At 38.4% G+C, this 18,163-nt stretch overlaps 1 protein-coding gene across 1 annotated transcript; it reads left to right on the top strand.

Annotated features, from left to right (window-relative positions):
- Positions 1 to 11,180: 11,180 nt before the first annotated feature.
- OR5J2 (olfactory receptor family 5 subfamily J member 2) lies at positions 11,181 to 12,119 on the top strand (the record flags this gene model as incomplete). The annotated part of the gene is made up of 1 exon (XM_081100005.1): positions 11,181 to 12,119. One exon carries the CDS (start codon positions 11,181 to 11,183, stop codon positions 12,117 to 12,119), a length of 939 nt encoding a protein of 312 aa, XP_080956131.1.
- Positions 12,120 to 18,163: the final 6,044 nt, after the last annotated feature.

Genomic DNA, 18,163 nt, shown 5'->3' with positions numbered 1-18,163 from the left:
GATTCATAACTAGGAGATTGAAATGAAAGCCTTATCTTTAAATGAGTGATATATATGCCTTTTGCTTTCATGTGACAAACCTGTAACAATAATTGTAATGTAATGTATTACTATAATGATTGCCTTGACTGTAGCGTTCCCTGACTTGAGATCTCAACACTCTTGGATAATGTTCAGTATAACCTCACTGAGAGCAAAATCTAATACAAGATAGTATAATTCATCTCTCATAAATGTCACTCATGCCCTCCTCCTCTATGACTTCCATATGTGTGAGAATTGAGAATTTGCATACAGTTAAACATATCCAAGTCATAGAAGTGTAGCTCCTTAACTATATCCCCAGCATTCTATGGTTTCTTAGCTGCGACCCTTACTGCCTTTACAGACTTCCTAGTGATCAATGGTCAGTTGCATCTCCTATGAACCCAATAGCATCTATTCAGGTGACCATGGAAATATGGGAAAGCTTTTTAAAACTTTCTTTTTGCATATATTTTCTTTACTTCCCTTCTTTATAGGTTTCATTTTTTAAAAAAATTGCTAATAACAGCAATTTTTCCTGTACGAGGCAGAAACTGAGTTGGCCATGCTTGATGTCAAAATCAGGGGTGATAAAATAGATAATAATGCTGCCAGGAGAACTGGGGGAGAGAGGAGAAAAATAAACAAGTAAACATTGTTATCGAACCCAAGTTTGTATGCCAAACGCTATGTGAAGCTAGCTAACAAAGCATTGAATATGCAGCAAGGCAAGAGTTTATTTAATGAGGCAGACAAACAGAAGCTGAGCAGGAAACCCAAATAAGCCTCCCTGAACAAGGCTTGAAGCAAATTTAAAGAGGAAGATGAGGAGGGGCTATACAAATTCTTTAATTCTAAGTCAGCGATCTGGTTGGATGGTCTTGGGACTAAGCTATCTAGAAGTAAGAGATGCAAAAGAGGGCCGGAGAGAACAAAGTGACTTCAATCTAACAGAGTTTGATTGGTCAGTCCTACACGTTTCCACATTTGGTCTGGGTATCTGATCTTCCATACTGGTGGACCTCTCACTTTCTGGTGGGCTCAGATGGCAAAGAGTAGCACCTCTTGTTACTTGAGTTCCATGGTTCCACTCTGCTTACTAGGAGGTTCATTTGGCTGCTATCTGCACAGACTCAGGTTTCATAGGTGTTTGCTGGTGTTGGGTACTTGAGGAGGGGTGGAGAGCTGCTTCCTGTTTTCTGTAGGATAATGGAGGCTTCAACATGGCTACCTCCAAATAGTTACTTATTGTGACTGAATCCTCCTGCAACCATAGGCTACATTTGTTTCCCATAGGAAAGCACAGCTTCTTTTTAACTAGCTAGGTTTTTACACAGGTATTCATATTCACTCATTCATTCATTCACTCATTCATTCATTTATTCTTCCTGATCCCTTGATTAGACCATTGTCAATCAATTAGCCTAGAGCCTTTGTCTTTTTGGTAAAGGATTCATCTATTCTTTTCCCCCTTTTGACTTTTATTTTAAAAAGCATTTTAAATGTATTTATTGCTTTCTATAGTTTTGATTATGGAGATGTTCTTTCTGATTATGTTTTAAAATTGGATAGTAAATTCATCTTTAGCAGGACCTTTTCTGTGACAGTCCTGAAAGGTCACTCTGGTAGCCACATTGTGATCAACTCAGACCACTGTATGTAAATATATATATACTAGAGGCCTGTGGCATGAAAAGATTCGTGCAATAGGCCTTCCCTTCCCCTGGCTGCTGGCACTGGTTGTCCTCGGGACAACTGCTGGCACCCGGGACCCAGGCCTCTGCTCCAGCCAGAGCCGCCTTCAGTCTTCGCTCCACCGCTTCGCACCTATGTATGCAAATTAACTGCCATCTTTGTTGGCGGTTAATTTGCATATCTTGCTGGTTAGCCAATGGGAGGTGTAGTGAAGGTATGGTCAATTACCATTTTTGTCTATTATTAGATAGGAGTAGAGGCCTGGTGCATGAAATTTGTGCACTGGGGGTGTCCCTCAGCCCAGCCTACATCCTCTCCAATCTGGGACCCCTTGGAGGATGTCTGACTGCCGGTTTAGACTCAATCCCTGTGTGATCAGGCCTAAATCGGAAGCTCGACATCCCTCACACAATCAGGGACTGCTGGCTCCTAACCACTTGCTTGCCTGCCTGCCTAATTGCCCCTAACTGCTTCTGTCTGCCAGCCTGATCACCTCCTAACCACTCTCCTGCTGGCCTCATTGACGCCTAACTGCTCCCTTGCTGGCCTGGTCACCCCCAACTGCCCTCCCCTGCTGGCCTGTTCACCCCCAACTGCCCTCCCCTGCTGGCCTGGTCACCTCCAACTACCCTCCTCTGCTGGCCTGTTCACCCCCAACTGTCCTCCTCTGCTGGCCTGGTCACCCCCAAATGCCCTCCTCTGCTGGCCTGATCACCCACAACTGCCATCCCCTGCCAGCCATCTTGTGACAACGTGGGGGCAGCCATCTTGTGATGACATGAGGGCGGTAAGGCCACCTAGGCTTTTATTAGTATATCTGTATATTTGTTTATTTAATTTTTAAAAAATTGACTTTAGCCTTAGCCAGTTTGGCTTGGTGGATAGAGTGTCGTTCTGCAGACTAAAGGGTCCCAGGTTCGATTCCGGTAAAGGGCACATGCCCAGGTTGCGGGCTTGATCCTCAGTGGGGGCTGTACAGGAGGCAGCCAATCAATGATTCTCTCTCATCATTGATGTTTCTATCTCTCCACCTTCCTTCCTCTCTGAAATCAATAAAAATATATTTTTTTTTAAAAAAAATGGCTTCAGAGAGGGAGAGAGAGAGAGAGAAAGATAGAAACATCAATGATTGGCTGTCTCCTGAACACCCCACACTGGGGATTGAGCCCACAACCCAGCATGTGCCTTGACCAGGAATTGAGCCTCAACCACTGAGCAACGCTAGCCGGGCGATGTATATAAATGTTTCAGCTCAAAGCTTCCTCACTTGTGCAGACAGCAAAATCCAAAGTTCAACCACATGAGGAAAGATTGTGGCTACTGATTCCCAGATAAGACTTCTTTTTTTTCTTTCTTTTTTCCCCCTCTAACAAGTTGCCAGATCATGTTGAGCAAGTTAACTTAAGATGTTTTCTAATAAGCAGATTTATTTAATTAGGTTTTATTTTTTATTTTTTTAATATATATTTTATTGATTTTTTACAGAGAGGAAGGGAAAGGGATAGAGAGTTAGAAACATCGATAAGTGAGAAACATCAATCAGCTGCCTCCTGCATACCTCCTACTAGGGATGTGCCCGCAACCAAGGTACATGCCCTTGACCGGAATCGAGCCTGGGACCCTGCAGTCCGCAGGCCGACATTTTATCCACTGAGCCAAACCAGTTAGTGCTAGGTTTTATTTTTTTTAAGGCTTTACCCATGGATATGTTTTATTGATTCTTTAGAGCGAGAGGAAGGGGAAGAGGGGGAGGGAGGGAAAGAGAAAGAGAAAAACGTGGATCAGTGACCTGGGATAGAACCCCCAACCTAGGTAGGTGCCCTGACTGGGAACAGTCTTTTGGTGTACTAGATTTATATGTGAGGAATTCTGTGTTGCTCCTGGACCTAAAAACTTAGCAGTTTTTTGAATAATTTGAAACTCAGTAATAAAATTTTGCAAATTGCCGGGGTCCAACCCCAGCGCGTCCAGGAGTCCCCAAAGGTGTGGACGGAGTCGGCGAAGAAGGAATGACATGGAGACAGCGTTCAGTTGATCAGCAGCCTAGCCAGGATCTATAGCCAGGATCTGATCAGAATCTCCAGCGAAGTTCTGGTTAGGATCTCCAGCCAGGTTCTGTGTCCATGTTGTCTTGCTAGGTTCTCCAGCCAGGTTCTCCAGGTTCTCCAGCCAGGTTCTGTAGCCAAGTTCCCTCGCTAGGTTCTCCAACCAGGTTCTGTCCAGGTTCTCCAGCCAGGTTCAGTCACCAGGTTCTAGTCAGGTTCTCTTGCCAATTTCTGTAGTCAGGTTCAGTCCAGGATCTTTTGCCATGTTCTCTCCAGCGAAGTTCTTCTGTCTCTAGAGAACGTTCTGTGTAGGTTCTGTGCCTAGGTTCTGTCTCTCTCTGTTTTGTTACATCTGTATTTATACCAGTTGATTCAATCCTATCAATCTCTATTCCAAAGGTTAGGGCGTTTCTTATCTCCATTCCAGGGAGTAAAGATTATGTAGCTTAAGCATGATTGTTCATAGTTAAAGTGATTAATTACCCGCCTGGCACTTAGTTAAGAGGTTTTATTCCCTCCCTAACTTCAGGGGAAAATCCCTGCCTGGGGAAACAACCTTTCTCAGAGACCTTGGTTAAAACACATAGTGCCAAGAAGGTGAGCAAACATATTAAGATCAGTATGCCATATATGCCAGGTCCCTTGAAACAGCAAGCATGGACCGGCTCCCGGCAAATTCCCCCTTTTTTATTTTTTAAAAGCCAGGCATTAAAAAGAAAAACCCGAAATGCTCTCTTGTATCCATTTTAAGAGTAGGATTGGCGCTTTCCACTATTGCCTGAGTCCTGATCTATCACCCCAGGGAGAGCTTGCCAATCCTGCACTTTCCCGGGGTGGAAAGGCTGCAGTGGGGTTAAGGATAAGGCTCCTTGGGCCTACCTCCTCCCATGCCTTTACATTTACCTTTCCTTCCTCAGAAAAGCATGGACATACTTCTTGTATAAAACGTTCTGTCTGACTGGGAGTAACCTTAATTCCTCTGCTAGCAAGCATATGTGTTAAAAGATCAATACAGAGTCTTATTTCTTTAGACTCAGTATGGCACATCTTCTTAATCTAAAGATCAATACAGAGTCTTCTTTCTTTAGACTCAGTATGGCACATCTTCTTAATCTAAAGATCAATACAGAGTCTTCTTTCTTTGGACTCAGTATGGCACATCTTCTCAATCTAAGTTCTATACTATCCACCTTCTTACCCGACTTATCCTCTATAGGGGGGTCTGAAGTACCCTGGTGGAGTCCTATCCATCCCGAATGTGGGGGTTCTCAATGGGGGGGGGGCTTACCTAGGGGAATCCTGTTCCAGGGGTTCCCAAAGGTGTGGACGGAGTCAGCGAAGAAGGAATGACACAGAGACAGCGTTCAGTTGATCAGCAGCCTAGCCAGGATCTCTAGCCAAGATCTGGTCAGGATCTCCAGCGAAGTTCTGGTTAGGATCTCCAGCCAGGTTCTGTGTCCATGTTGTCTTGCTAGGTTCTCCAGCCAGGTTCTCCAGGTTCTCCAGCCAGGTTCTGTCCAGGTTCTCCAGCCAGGTTCAGTCACCAGGTTCTAGTCAGGTTCTCTTGTCAATTTCTATAGTCAGGTTCAGTCCAGGATCTTTTGCCATGTTCTCTCGCTAGGTTCTGTCTCTAGGTTCTGAGGCCAGTTTCTGTCCAGGATCTTTTGCCATGTTCTCTCCAGTGAAGTTCTTCTGTCTCTAGAGAACGTTCTGTGTAGGTTCTGTGCCTAGGTTCTGTCTCTCTCTGTCTTGTTACATCTGTATTTATACCAGTTGATTCAATCCTATCAATCTCTATTCCAAAGGTTAGGGCGTTTCTTATCTCCATTCCAGGGAGTAAAGATTATGTAGCTTAAGCATGATTGTTCATAGTTAAAGTAATTAATTACCCGACTGGCACTTAGTTAAGAGGTTTTTATTCCCTCCCTAACTTCAGGGGAAAATCCCTACCTGGGGAAACAACCTTTCTCAGAGACCTTAGTTAAAACACATAGTGCCAAGAAGGTGAGCAAACATATTAAGAACAGTATGCCATATATGCCAGGTCCCTTGAAACAGCAAGCATGGACCGGCTCCCGGCAGCAAATGCCCCTAGGAGAGTCATGGTGTCAGTGTCCATATTTTTTTCTTTTTTTTCTTTTGAGAACAGTAACAATTCTATTTATTTATTTTTTATTTATGTGTTACTACAATTGCTATAGTATGTGCCTGGACTGGGCCAGAGATCCACCCTGCAATTGAGGTATGTGCCCTTGATGGGGAATGGAACCGGAGACCCTCATTCCATGGGCCACAGCACTATCCACTGAGCTGAACGGTCAGGGCTTGTTTGTTTGTTTTTGAAATCCTTCTCTTTCCAGTGCAGAACACAATGTCTAGCTTGTCCTTATTCTCTAAGAAGTATTCATTAAATAAATGAGAATATTAGAGCTAAACATAATAGCTGATAGGAGTAATGCATGGCCATTCTACCAGTTAGATAGAATGCAGAATTGCAATCTAAATAGAAGTGTGTAGAAGTGGTGGTAGGGTTGTTACTCTCCAACTTTTTAGAAATAATAGCCATTATCAAGTTGGATTCCACTTAACCCATTTTTTGCCTTACAAGCTCAGGCCAAGTTCACATTATATCTTAATAAGATACTTTCCAATTTATATAAATTTTTTACAATCAATATTTCTACTGTTTTCTCACCCTTATCTGTATGTTGCCTTCTATTTTTTGAAACATTTTTTTATGTAACAGATCTTAGGGAAACCAGTTCCACTGAGATACTTTAAGGGAGTCTCTTGAGAAACCAGAATGCAATCCAGAGTGTAATTTTTGCCGTTGTTGTTGCTTTAGCGTAATTAATGTCTGAACAATGGGAATTCTGGTCTCATTAGAATAAAAACAAACCATATATATAAATATATACTTGTTTCTTCTTTCAGTTTTGTCCTCATTGAAGAAAGAATTATAGATGTAACACCATTGTTACATTGTTTATTTTTTAAAATTATGTTTGTTTTGTGTTGTTTTACTTGATATATATATATATATATATATATATATATATATATATATATAACCTGAGTGGTTCAGTTATCTGCCATTAAAATATTAATTACCTTTAATATCAGAAAGTATATTAACTAGTTTTATTTCTAAGAAGAGAGTAAGAAAACTTGGAGATGGATATGAGCATTCTAAATAAACTAATTTTCTAAATTTTAAAGTATCTTTGGTAAGTTAAATTCATTATTTTTAATGCCTTACTACTTATTTTGATTTTATATTTATCATTCATTCAACAAATAATTGAAAATTTTAAGTTTGATAGAATCTTATCAGTGTTTTGATTCTTAAAGTTCATGGAATTTAAGTTTATATCTGTTTATATAATTCAGTTTACAGTGTTGCCATCAAATTTTGTTGCTAAAGTTACTAGTTTTATATTTTGGTGTTAATTTAATTTATAATACCTTTTAAAAATACTATTTCCTTAATTATAGTTTACAATAAAATTCATATCTATAAGTGATGTTTTATTAACTGAAAATTTTCAGTTAAGTCTTTAAGAGTAGTTGAAGGAGCACGTGTTAGATCTATGAATAAAAGATGCAGTTTTGAATATTGTGGGATGTGTTCTTCCATATTGTCAAATATGTTGGTAATCTATAAATAGCATGTAAGATATCGTGAAAAAATATAGATTTTTAGAAATATGACATTTAACAAGGCTAGTTTGTAATTGATAACTTGAGATATCCATTTGATTACAAAAATAAACAAAAAAATAAAAATAAACAGTGCTTATGTATTGCAGGAATGCTCCAGAAAAAAGAAATAGTTCAATTACAATGGTTTAAAAGTTTGAAGCTGATCACCTTGTACCAAAAGATATCACACACTAAATATATATCAATATTCTATCTAGCTATTTTTAAGATATTTATGCAACTTTCTATCTAGTTTGCTAAGTAATGAATTTATGCTCAAAGAACAGTAAATCCTAACTGGAGTTGTTATATTCAATTCTCTCAGCAATTTTGGAGAAGTAAATATAATTATAACCTGAATCTGGGAAGTTAAATAATTTGTTCAATGTAGTCAAACCAATTGTTGTCAACAATGGGATTTGATCCAGGATCAATGAATTCCTAACTTCTTGTCATTGTGGCAATTGAAATGCTTTAATTAAAATAGATAAATGGTATAAATTATAGATATACCAATATCATCACAATTTGTTTATTGTAATTTCTAAAGTGACACTCTAACTTAATAGAGAAACATATTCTGAAGCTACAAATAGCTTTGAATATAAAATATAAGTATCCAACCATCCAATGGAAATTGCAATTTTAGAAAGACTTAAATTGTTTAAAATATGTATTATAGGATGAAAAATAGGAAGAAGTATCACAAAAATTTTGTGAATATATATATCTATATATATTCATATTCTAAATTAGTATGCTTTTAAATTTTTCTAAAATTATTTGAGATCTCAGGAAACGCCTCCATAATGCTCCAGATATTCAAGATGTGGGATTCTGTGTCCTAGGTCTCAGTCAGTGACCACCCAGGGCTGGTCTTTTACCAGGAACATGAGGAAAATTGTCCTGGAGAAAGAATCCTGGATACTTTTAGTAGGTATCATGCAAGATACAGGCTTTTGTTTCATGAGTTTCAGGATGAGGTGTTGGCACCCAATATCTCCTATGGTCACAAAAGCCAGAATCCTTGGCATTTTAAATGTCATCGCTCTAGGTACTGAGCCTCTTACTTCATGATGTGGCTGTCCAAGATAATGACCCTGTACATCAATGCCATATATAACTTCAAAATAAATATAATTTTACGGGCCCTTCTCGTTAAATAATTTTCTACTTAAAAACAAACAAATAATTCAGAAGAAAATATCATAGAATAACTATCTATTTAATCTACTTATATAAAAACCCCAGGTGGTGTTCATTATGACCAGAACCGAGACCAAGCGGAAGGAAGTCAGTCCTGCAGGGGTTGTCTTGGCAATGGCTGCGCCCTCCCCAGAGCTATTTCCCAGAGCTGTTTCCTGTAAGGGCGGGGTTTGAGGCAGGAACCCACCCTGGGAGTGTGGAGGCATATCTTTATAAAGTGTGCTGCGCCAGCACAGCCAAGGGTGAACCTGAGTGGGGGCAGCTGAAAGGCTTAGAAAAGACAGACAAGAGAATGAAAGCCAGGTCTCGGTTGGATGCTGCTTCTCTGAGACACAGCAACCACACCAACAGCCATGTCTTTATTTTATAGCAGATGCCACGAGGCAAAGTAAGGGCGTGACCAAGATGTTTACAACATTCTCCTGAGTTTCAATCCCACTCAACTACATGCACCTGAACTCTATCAAGCCTACGTCACTCAGGCAGGTGGGGCCACGTGTTCAGACCATAGGTTCACGCTTACAACTACAGCTGTTGGCTATAATTGTCCTGGGAGGGCCCTGTCCTCCAAGCTGGGACTTGCACTTGGCAATGAGAGGACTGTGCCCTCTCATCAGTCCAAGGCTTGAACCTGTCCAAAACACTGTAGCGGCTCTCCACAATAAAGTTTTAATTCTGTTTCTTTGTTACTAATGTTGTGGCCCCACCCCATAACAAAGAAACAATTTCCAGATGATGAGGCCCAGGAATCAGGATTTTAAAAAGATTTCCAGGTGATTCGAATGTGTAGCCAAGGTTGAGAACCACTGCTATAGATAATATTAAAAATATATCTAAACATGCAATTCTTTGTCCAAAAAATGAGCATGTTCAAAAATTAAATGAAGAAAATTTGGATATACTCAATGGAAATTTTCACACATATTTGAGTGATGATTCCATTGATTCCACAGATGATGCTGAAAAGGAAAATTTTCCCATCGAATTTCTTAATAGTATTACTCCTTCGGGAATGCCGTGTCTTAAATTAAAATTGAAAGTGGGTGCAATCATCATGCTATTGAGAAACCTCAATAGTAAATGGGATCTTTGTAATGGTACCAGATTTGTTATCAAAAGATTACAACCTAACATTATCGAAGCTAAAGTATTAACAGGATCTGCAGAGGGAGAGGCTGTTCTGATTCCAACAATTAATTTGTCCCCATCTGACACTGGCCTCCCATTTAAATTGATTCGATGGTTTCCCGTGATGCCAGCATTTGTGATGACTATTAATAAATCACAAGGACAAACTCTAGACAGAGTAGACATGTTCCTACCTGAACCCATTTTTGCACATGGTCAGTTATATGTTGCTTTTTCTCAAGTTTGAAGAGTATGTGATGTTACAGTTAAAGTTCTAAGTACTTCATCACAAAGGAAATTAGTCAAGCACTCTGAAAGTGTTTTCACTCTTAATGTGGTGTACAGGGAGATATTGGAATAAGTTTAATCACTTTATCAGTCATTGTTTGCATCACTGTTGTTTTCATATCATGTTTTTGTTGTTTTCATATCATGTTTTTGTTATATCATGCCTCTGTTGTTGCTATAGTCGGGCCTTGACTTATGAGTTTAATTCTTTCTGAGACCGAGCTCATTAACTCAAATTACTCTGTCAACTCAAAGCAAAAAATCGGCCGAGAGACAGCTGGTATCTCAAAAAACTTGTTAGTCGGGACACTTGTAAGTCAAGGCCCCACTGTATATCCTTTTGTTATTGTTTATTTATTAATAAATTTATATATTATTTTCATATACATTTTACTAATTTCCTTTCATCTCTCACACTTCCATTATAGAGAAAGGGCAAATAGCAATATTAAAATATCTCTGCTAATTACTCCCTTTTTTAAAAAAATATATTATATTGATTTTTTACAGAGAGGAAGGGAGAGGGATAGAGAGTTAGAAACATCAATGAGAGAGAAACATCAATCAGCTGCCTTCTGCACACTCCCCACTGGGGATGTGCCCACAACCAAGGTACATGCCTTTGATTGGAATCGAACCTGGGACCCTTGAGTCCGCAGGCCAATGCTCTATCCACTGAGCCAAACTGGTTAGGGTGATTAATTCCCATTTAATGTGCACAAATTTTGTGCACCGGGCTACTAGTGATATATATTATACATGCTATTAATTTCAATCGTCATTAGTGTCTGCTGAGTGGATATTTTAGAGATAGACTGAAGCTGTTAGAGACAAACTGTTTTTCACATTTTGGTTTCTATGGAATATAATCATACAAAACAACGTCATTGGAATGAAATGAAAGATCATTTAGTCCTCTTCCTACTTTTATTGATGGAAAAATCTCAGATTCAAAGAAGGGATATTTTTTATCCAAAGCCTGACATCAGCAATTGTTGTGTTTGTTTTGTTTGTTTTTATACACACAAAATTTCCTTAATAAGTTATAATCGCTGTATCTCTTTCCATAACAGATCTTGTGAAAAGAAACAAATGACTGAAAAGAATTTTACGGTTGTGACTGAGTTTATTCTTTTGGGATTGACAGACCAAGCTCAACTGAAAATTGTACTTTTTGTGTTGTTCCTGGTGATTTATGTCACCACCTTGGTGGGGAATCTAGGCATGATCTTCTTAATCCGAGTCACTCCCAAGCTCCACACACCTATGTACTTTTTCCTCAGCTGCCTTTCTTTTGTAGATGCCTGCTATGCATCCACCATTGCACCCAAAATGCTGATAAGCCTCCTGCTTGCGAGGGCAACCATCTCTTTTTTTGCTTGCATGGTACAGCATTTGTGTTTTGGGGGGTTTGTCACCACAGAAGGTTGCTTGCTGTCAGTAATGGCCTATGATCGTTATGTGGCTATTGCAAATCCTTTGCTTTACGGTGTGGCCATGTCTAAGAGGAAGTGTGTAGGGCTGGTCATCGGGTCATGTATGTGTGGAATAATTAACTCATTGATACACACAATAAGCTTGGGCAGACTGTCCTTCTGTAGGTTGAATGTTGTCAGCCACTTCTTCTGTGATATTCCCTCACTCCTAAAGCTGTCGTGTTCTGAAACCTCCACGAATGAGTTGCTACTCTTAACCTTCTCTGGCATCATTGCCATGGGCACCTTCCTGATTGTGATAATTTCCTACATGTTCATTGTTCTTGCTATCTTGAGGATTCACTCAGCAGCAGGCAGGCAGAAAGCCTTCTCCACCTGTGCCTCTCACCTGACTGCTGTCACCATATTCTATGGAACCTTAAGCTTTAGTTATATTCAGCCAAGCTCCCAGTATTCTGTAGAACAGGAGAAGGTAGTTTCTGTGTTCTACACACTAGTGATTCCCATGTTAAACCCACTGATTTACAGCCTGAGGAACAAAGAGGTAAAGGATGCTGGGAAAAGGGCCTTAGAAAGGAAACATTTCCCCTGTTAGGGTTAAGTCATTGTAAATCCTACCAGTCGGTTCTCACTTTCAATGTTTCAGTAAATGTAAAGCTTCTAAAGATGTACAGATTTTTTTTTTCTTTTTCTTTTCTTTTTAAAATTTTTTTCAACCGCAGTTTACATTCAATATCATTCCACACCAGTTTCAAATGTACAGCAAAATACCTGGAAAACCATACAATCTACAGACTGGTCCCCCCGCTCCCCCAAGCAGCCACCTTAAGAATTTTTCATTCTATACTCTTATTTGTCATGTAAGGAGGTGGCCAGAAAGGGAAAGTTGTTTAATTCATGTAGCTGCATCACAAAAACAATAGCCTATCACATATGTCTTCTGATATTCTAGGTTGTTATTTTCTAAATCAATAACAAAATCCGCTATTACATTTATATTTTTCCTTTATTTGGAGAAAACAATTGCATAATAAAACTTGCATTTAAGGACATAAAAACAGGGCACTTACAAAGAAAGAAGTAATTGGTTCTCAGGTTTCAAAGAATACAGATATTCTATTGAACATGCTTTCATTGACTTATGTTTTAACTAGTCTAAAGACTGGTTATGATATTGCAATTTATAATAAGAAACATATATTTGGTCTTAATTCTGATTTGTGGCATAGCTCCGAAAACCCTTTTATCACCCAAAATTCTTAGAAAGCTCCTGGTGTGAAGGGAAACATCTCTTTTGTCTTTCTGTCTGTCTTTTATTTTTATTTTTTTTTGTTTGCATGGTACAGCATTTGTGTTTTGGGGAGCTTATTTCCACAGAAGGCTTCTTGCTGTCAGTAATGGCCTATGACTGTTATGTTGCTACTGCCACTCCTTTGCTTCACAGTGTAGCCATGTCTAAGAGGAAGTGTGTAGAAATGGTCACTGGGTCATGTATCTGTGGAATAATTAATACACACAATAAACTTGAGCAGACTTTCCTGATTGTTGATTCATTTTCTTTGATATTCTTTATGATATACTGGTAACCCAATGAATAAACTTTTTTAAAATTTATATTTATTTCATGTTTTTTTTTTGTTTTAGAATAATAAATTATATCCTATATAATAAAAGCATAATATGCTAATTAGACTGGAATTCCTTCTGGGCATCCTTCAGATGACTTTCTAGGTGAAGCCGGGCCTGCGAGGGAGGCCTGGGTCCTGGGTGCCAGAGGGAAGCCAGTCCGGCAGCGGGGGAAGGAAGGCCTATTCTTGCACAAATTTTGTGCATCGGGCCTCTACTATTTATATAAACTTTCAATTGTATATTGCTTATGTACTGAAATGCAATGGAATTCTGTGTGTTGGCTGTGCATACTGTGATATTGTTATATTTAATTATTAGTTACAGTAACTTTTGCAGATTCATGTTCTACATAAACAATCATGTCATCTTCAAATATAGACTATTTTATTTATTTTAAAATTTTACATCTTTTATTTATTCCTCTGATCTTATTGCACAGGCTGGGGACGCCATCATGATATATGATAGTTGTGGTCATAAAAAATAGCCTTCTCCTTGTCCAGTGTTGGTGAGAAGACAATCATCCTTTCATGATTATATATAGAGTTCTCTGTAAGTTTTATTGTAGGTGTTTTTTAATCAATTTTTAGGACGTTTCTTTCCATTTTGAGATTGCTGAGAGTTTAATTTTATGCTATAAATGGATACAGAATTTTATTAAATGCTCTTTCTATATCAATTGAGAAATTCATAGTTTTCTTTTTTAATTCTGTTGATATGATAAATTACATTAATATATTTCAATGCTGAACTGGGCTTGTATACTAAAATAAACCTCATAGATGGTTTGTGAATTATCTATAAGTTGTTATAAAATAAAAATTAGCCACAAGGGAAAATCAATTTATGTGACTGTCACTGGATCTGAAATCAAGAGGTTAATCTAAGTATAATCATCTCTGCAAGAGATAGAGACTACATTTATTCAATAGGTATGAAATTCTTTATGACTGCACAAAATTTAATGACTGTAAAAAAAACAAAGCCTTGAAAAAAATCTGTGTTATACTACTTCTAAATCATTGAAAAAAATAACTCCATAATTTCTATAGAATTAAATTTAACTGTAATCAAATATGACACAGGAAGGATGGGAGAAACACCAGATGGCTTTGTGAAGGGCATGGCCCTCACTGTTCCAGGGTGTGCTGCTCACATACTAGACATTAGAGCTCTTCCTGACTTCTGAGACCTCTCTACCTCATAGCATCTGTTTTCAGCTCTCCAGTGGTTATAATTTCTCCAGGGAACCCATAGGTAGCCATAGATGATATTGATATTGATATTGATAGATATAGCTACAGGTAGATTATAGATATAGATATAGATATAGATATAGATATAGATATAGATATATAGATGATATAGATACAGATAGATATAGTCTCCAGGGAATGCAATGCTTTCTTTCTTCAATAAGAAATCATACACAGATGAAATTTGACACTTGGGAATATTATGATTATTGTGAATCATTAAAAATTTAATGAATCACAGATCTTTTCTTGTTTTAAACATAATAATATTTAACTTCATATTCTTACTTTTCAATTAGCATTCTCACTCTCTTTCATATTTCAGGAGCTCTTTCAATGACAAACTATATATGTTGATTAATGATGTTTCCCCTCATAGGTTTGATACATATTCCCAAGAGGTATGTTCTTCCCTTTATCAGTCTAATCACCATGATGGGCAGTTGTTGCATGTGTACATGAATCAGGACAATCCTATATAATAAAAGCCTAATATGCAAATTGTCCCTTTGACTGGGAGTTTAATCAGGAGTTTGATCACTCGCTATGACGTGCGCTGACCACCAGGGGAAAGCGCAGAACATGGCGGGCGTTGGTGATGAGGCACTGGCAGTAGGTGGCAGTGGAGGTGCTGCAGGCCCCAGTGGGCTTCCAGGTGAGCTGGGTCACAGCTGCCGGGACCACAGGGGCCAGTAGGGCTCCCTGTGGGTTCACACAAGAGCCAGTCTGCAAGACTAGCTGGGAGAAAGTGTGCTGCCCACCAGGCTTCTAGGCAGCACTGCTGGGCGGTCCAGAGTCCCATGCTGTGCCCCAGCTCATGGCATCTAGCCACGCTAACCGCATCTCTGCATGGGGACTCGGGTGCCGTGACTCAGGCAGAGGGGGTTGTGCTGGGGCCTGGAGGCCCAGGGCCCAGAAGTCAGCTGGGACCTGCCCTTCCACACCAGATGCTTACACTTTGATTGCCTGCCAGGCCTAGGGACCACACTTGTGCATGAATTTCATGCAACAGGCCTCTAGTATTCTATAAATTGTGTATCTTTGGGGAGAGTTTTTTCACATCTTCGTCCATATGAACGGCACACCCTAAAGTAACATGGTGCCCAACCTTCACAACTGCGTGTGGTACTCCACCATTTTCATTGTATCATTTAGGAATGTTTTTCCCATGCATGTAATAGGTTATGAAACAAACACTGGCTCAAGGAAGAGGGCTTAATTTAAAATAAAAATGATCACATGTTGGGCCTCATGGCATTTATTCGTTCAATAGCTTAACAATATGTGAGTCAATATATTCTATTACTCATAAATTAAACTTCCCAAATGGATGAAATGCTCATAGAAATGTTCTTCAAAATATGAGAAGCAGAAGGTAATGGAGAATAAGTATTCCCCTCACAGACCTCCCTTGTTTTGGGAAAGAACATTTATCTCTTATATTGTTCCTGGAAGAATTCTTTCTATAAATAATTAGCAATAGGCTTGTGGCTTTTTAGGAATTCTGCTTCTCCTTATCTTCATTTCTCAGACTATGTCCTGCCTTCACTTTGTTTTGGCTTTCTATTTGAACAAAATCACTCATTTAAAAATAATTACATGATTAATTTATATGTATGTGAGTTAACTTATTTACTTATAATTGAATAATTATATCTCTCTTGAATTAATTTCCTGTGCCAGCCATGGCTTTCACTGTTTCGTTTTGGTCCTCGGAGGGCAGGGGCTGCTTGTGACCCTCGGGTCTTTATGACTTGGGGGCTCTGACCACAGGGCGCGCCTGTGTGACCCTTGTTTTGTTTTTAAATCTTTCTCTTATTTCTCCTGTTCTAATTCTACGTCTGCCAAAGTGAAGTTTTACTCCCTGTTATCTCTGGGATGATATCAATGAAGCATAAAAATTATATTAAGAGACAACTTAGGACCTTTTTAAGAGAATAAAGTTGAACATGAACTTGATTACCTGGTTTGAAGTCTGGTTCTAACACCTAATATCTTGGTGGACTTGGACAATACTTAGCTTCTCTGAATCACCTTTTTCTAATCTAAAAAATTAAAATTTCAATAAGACCTATCTCACAGAGTTGTTTGTGATAATCAAATTCATCAAGACATGTAGAATGCTCGAAAGTTTCAGATATTATTACTTGGTAGTAATAATGATTATCTTCAAGATTCCTTTTAACTGCATTAACAATTTTATATTTATCTTCACATGACACCATATCATGTACTTTTTTATATTGTGAGACTTTATTTTTTAGAGAAGTTTTACGTTCACAGAAAAATTGAGAAGGCATGGAGAATTCTCATATATTCCATTCCCTGACCCACAAATGCTAGCTTCACCCATCCCATTAGCAACAGGCCTTAACAAAGTAGTACATTTGTTAAAATCCATGAACCTACATTGGCACATCATTTTCATCTAAACTCCATAGTTTACATTGGGTTCACTGTTGGTGTTTATTGTACATGCCATTGGTCTGAACAAATATTTAATGACTTGTATACACAATTATAATTTCATATAAAGTATTTTCACTACCCTAAGTATCCTCCAAACTCCTCTTGTTCATCTTTCCCTATACCCTAAACCCTGGCAACTTTTCTAATGTCTTCTTTTCCTGAATGTCACATAATTGGAACCATACAGTACATTGTCTTTTCAGATTAGCTTTTTTCCACATAGTTACATGCATTTAAGGTTTCACCGCATCTTTTCCTGGCTTGGTAGCTCACTTCTTTCTAGTGCCAAATAAAATACCATTACCTGGATGTGCTATAGTTTATTTGCCCCTCCACCTACTGAAAGACATTTTGGTTGCTTTGTATATATACTTTTTAAATGTTATTCCAATGAAATATTTTTATTAAATGTTCATTAGCTAAAACACCTAATTTTAATAGCATGATAGTGAACACAGTAAATATTGTAGACAAGTAGTTTTAATAAAATCGCAGAGATATTAAGAAGAATAAAAGTAAACAAAAGGAAAATAAAATTAAGCACATGGGAAAATGTGGAGACTGACATGTAACAACTATGTACAAAAGGCAAGATAATTATGTCTGGTCACGTATCAGGCTTCACTTACATTAGAAATAGGACATCGTGCAAACAACAGGAACCTTTTCCTTTGCTTCCCACAATTAAGATAATCGATGCAGTTAAAGAATAAAGTCAGTTAAAACACAGTGCTTAGTCAATATGATTAAAACTGGGAAAGAGCCTGAGAAAGAAAGGCAGCACAATGAATTTATCATAGGATAGTCTTCTTACCCAAGGATATAAAAGTAACTTTTAAAATTGGAAAATTACGTTTTTTCAAAGAGATAAGGAACGATAATCTCAAAAACCAAACAGCCAGTTATTAAGCAAGAACAACTAGTTGGAAAAAAATAAAAAAGAACAACTGGTTGGGGGGAAACAGTTCAAAACTAGGAGCTTCTCTGTGGGGCCTCGGAAATTTACCTCAATTTGAGTATCATCTGACATCAACAAAAGGAACTAATAAAGACAAAATTAGGTGCCAATCAGAACCTCTGGACTGCCAAATTACAATATATGTTCAGTTAATAGACTCAGGTATGGAAGAGAGGCAATGAGGAGGAAACAGTGGGATCCCAGTGTTTGGAAGGGGTATTTAAGGAAAGCAATGTGACTCATACTTCAAATCATCAGATATCACATTCACAGCCATTAGTAAGTACCATTCTAAAACATATCAGGGAAAGGCATTAAGGTTAAATC

The sequence above is a fragment of the Myotis nattereri genome, assembly GCF_964212035.1.
Source record: "Myotis nattereri genome assembly, chromosome: 9".
NCBI lineage: Eukaryota > Metazoa > Chordata > Mammalia > Chiroptera > Vespertilionidae > Myotis > Myotis nattereri.
Note: the sequence above shows the minus strand (reverse complement) of the source record. Positions and strands in the feature narration are given on the sequence as shown.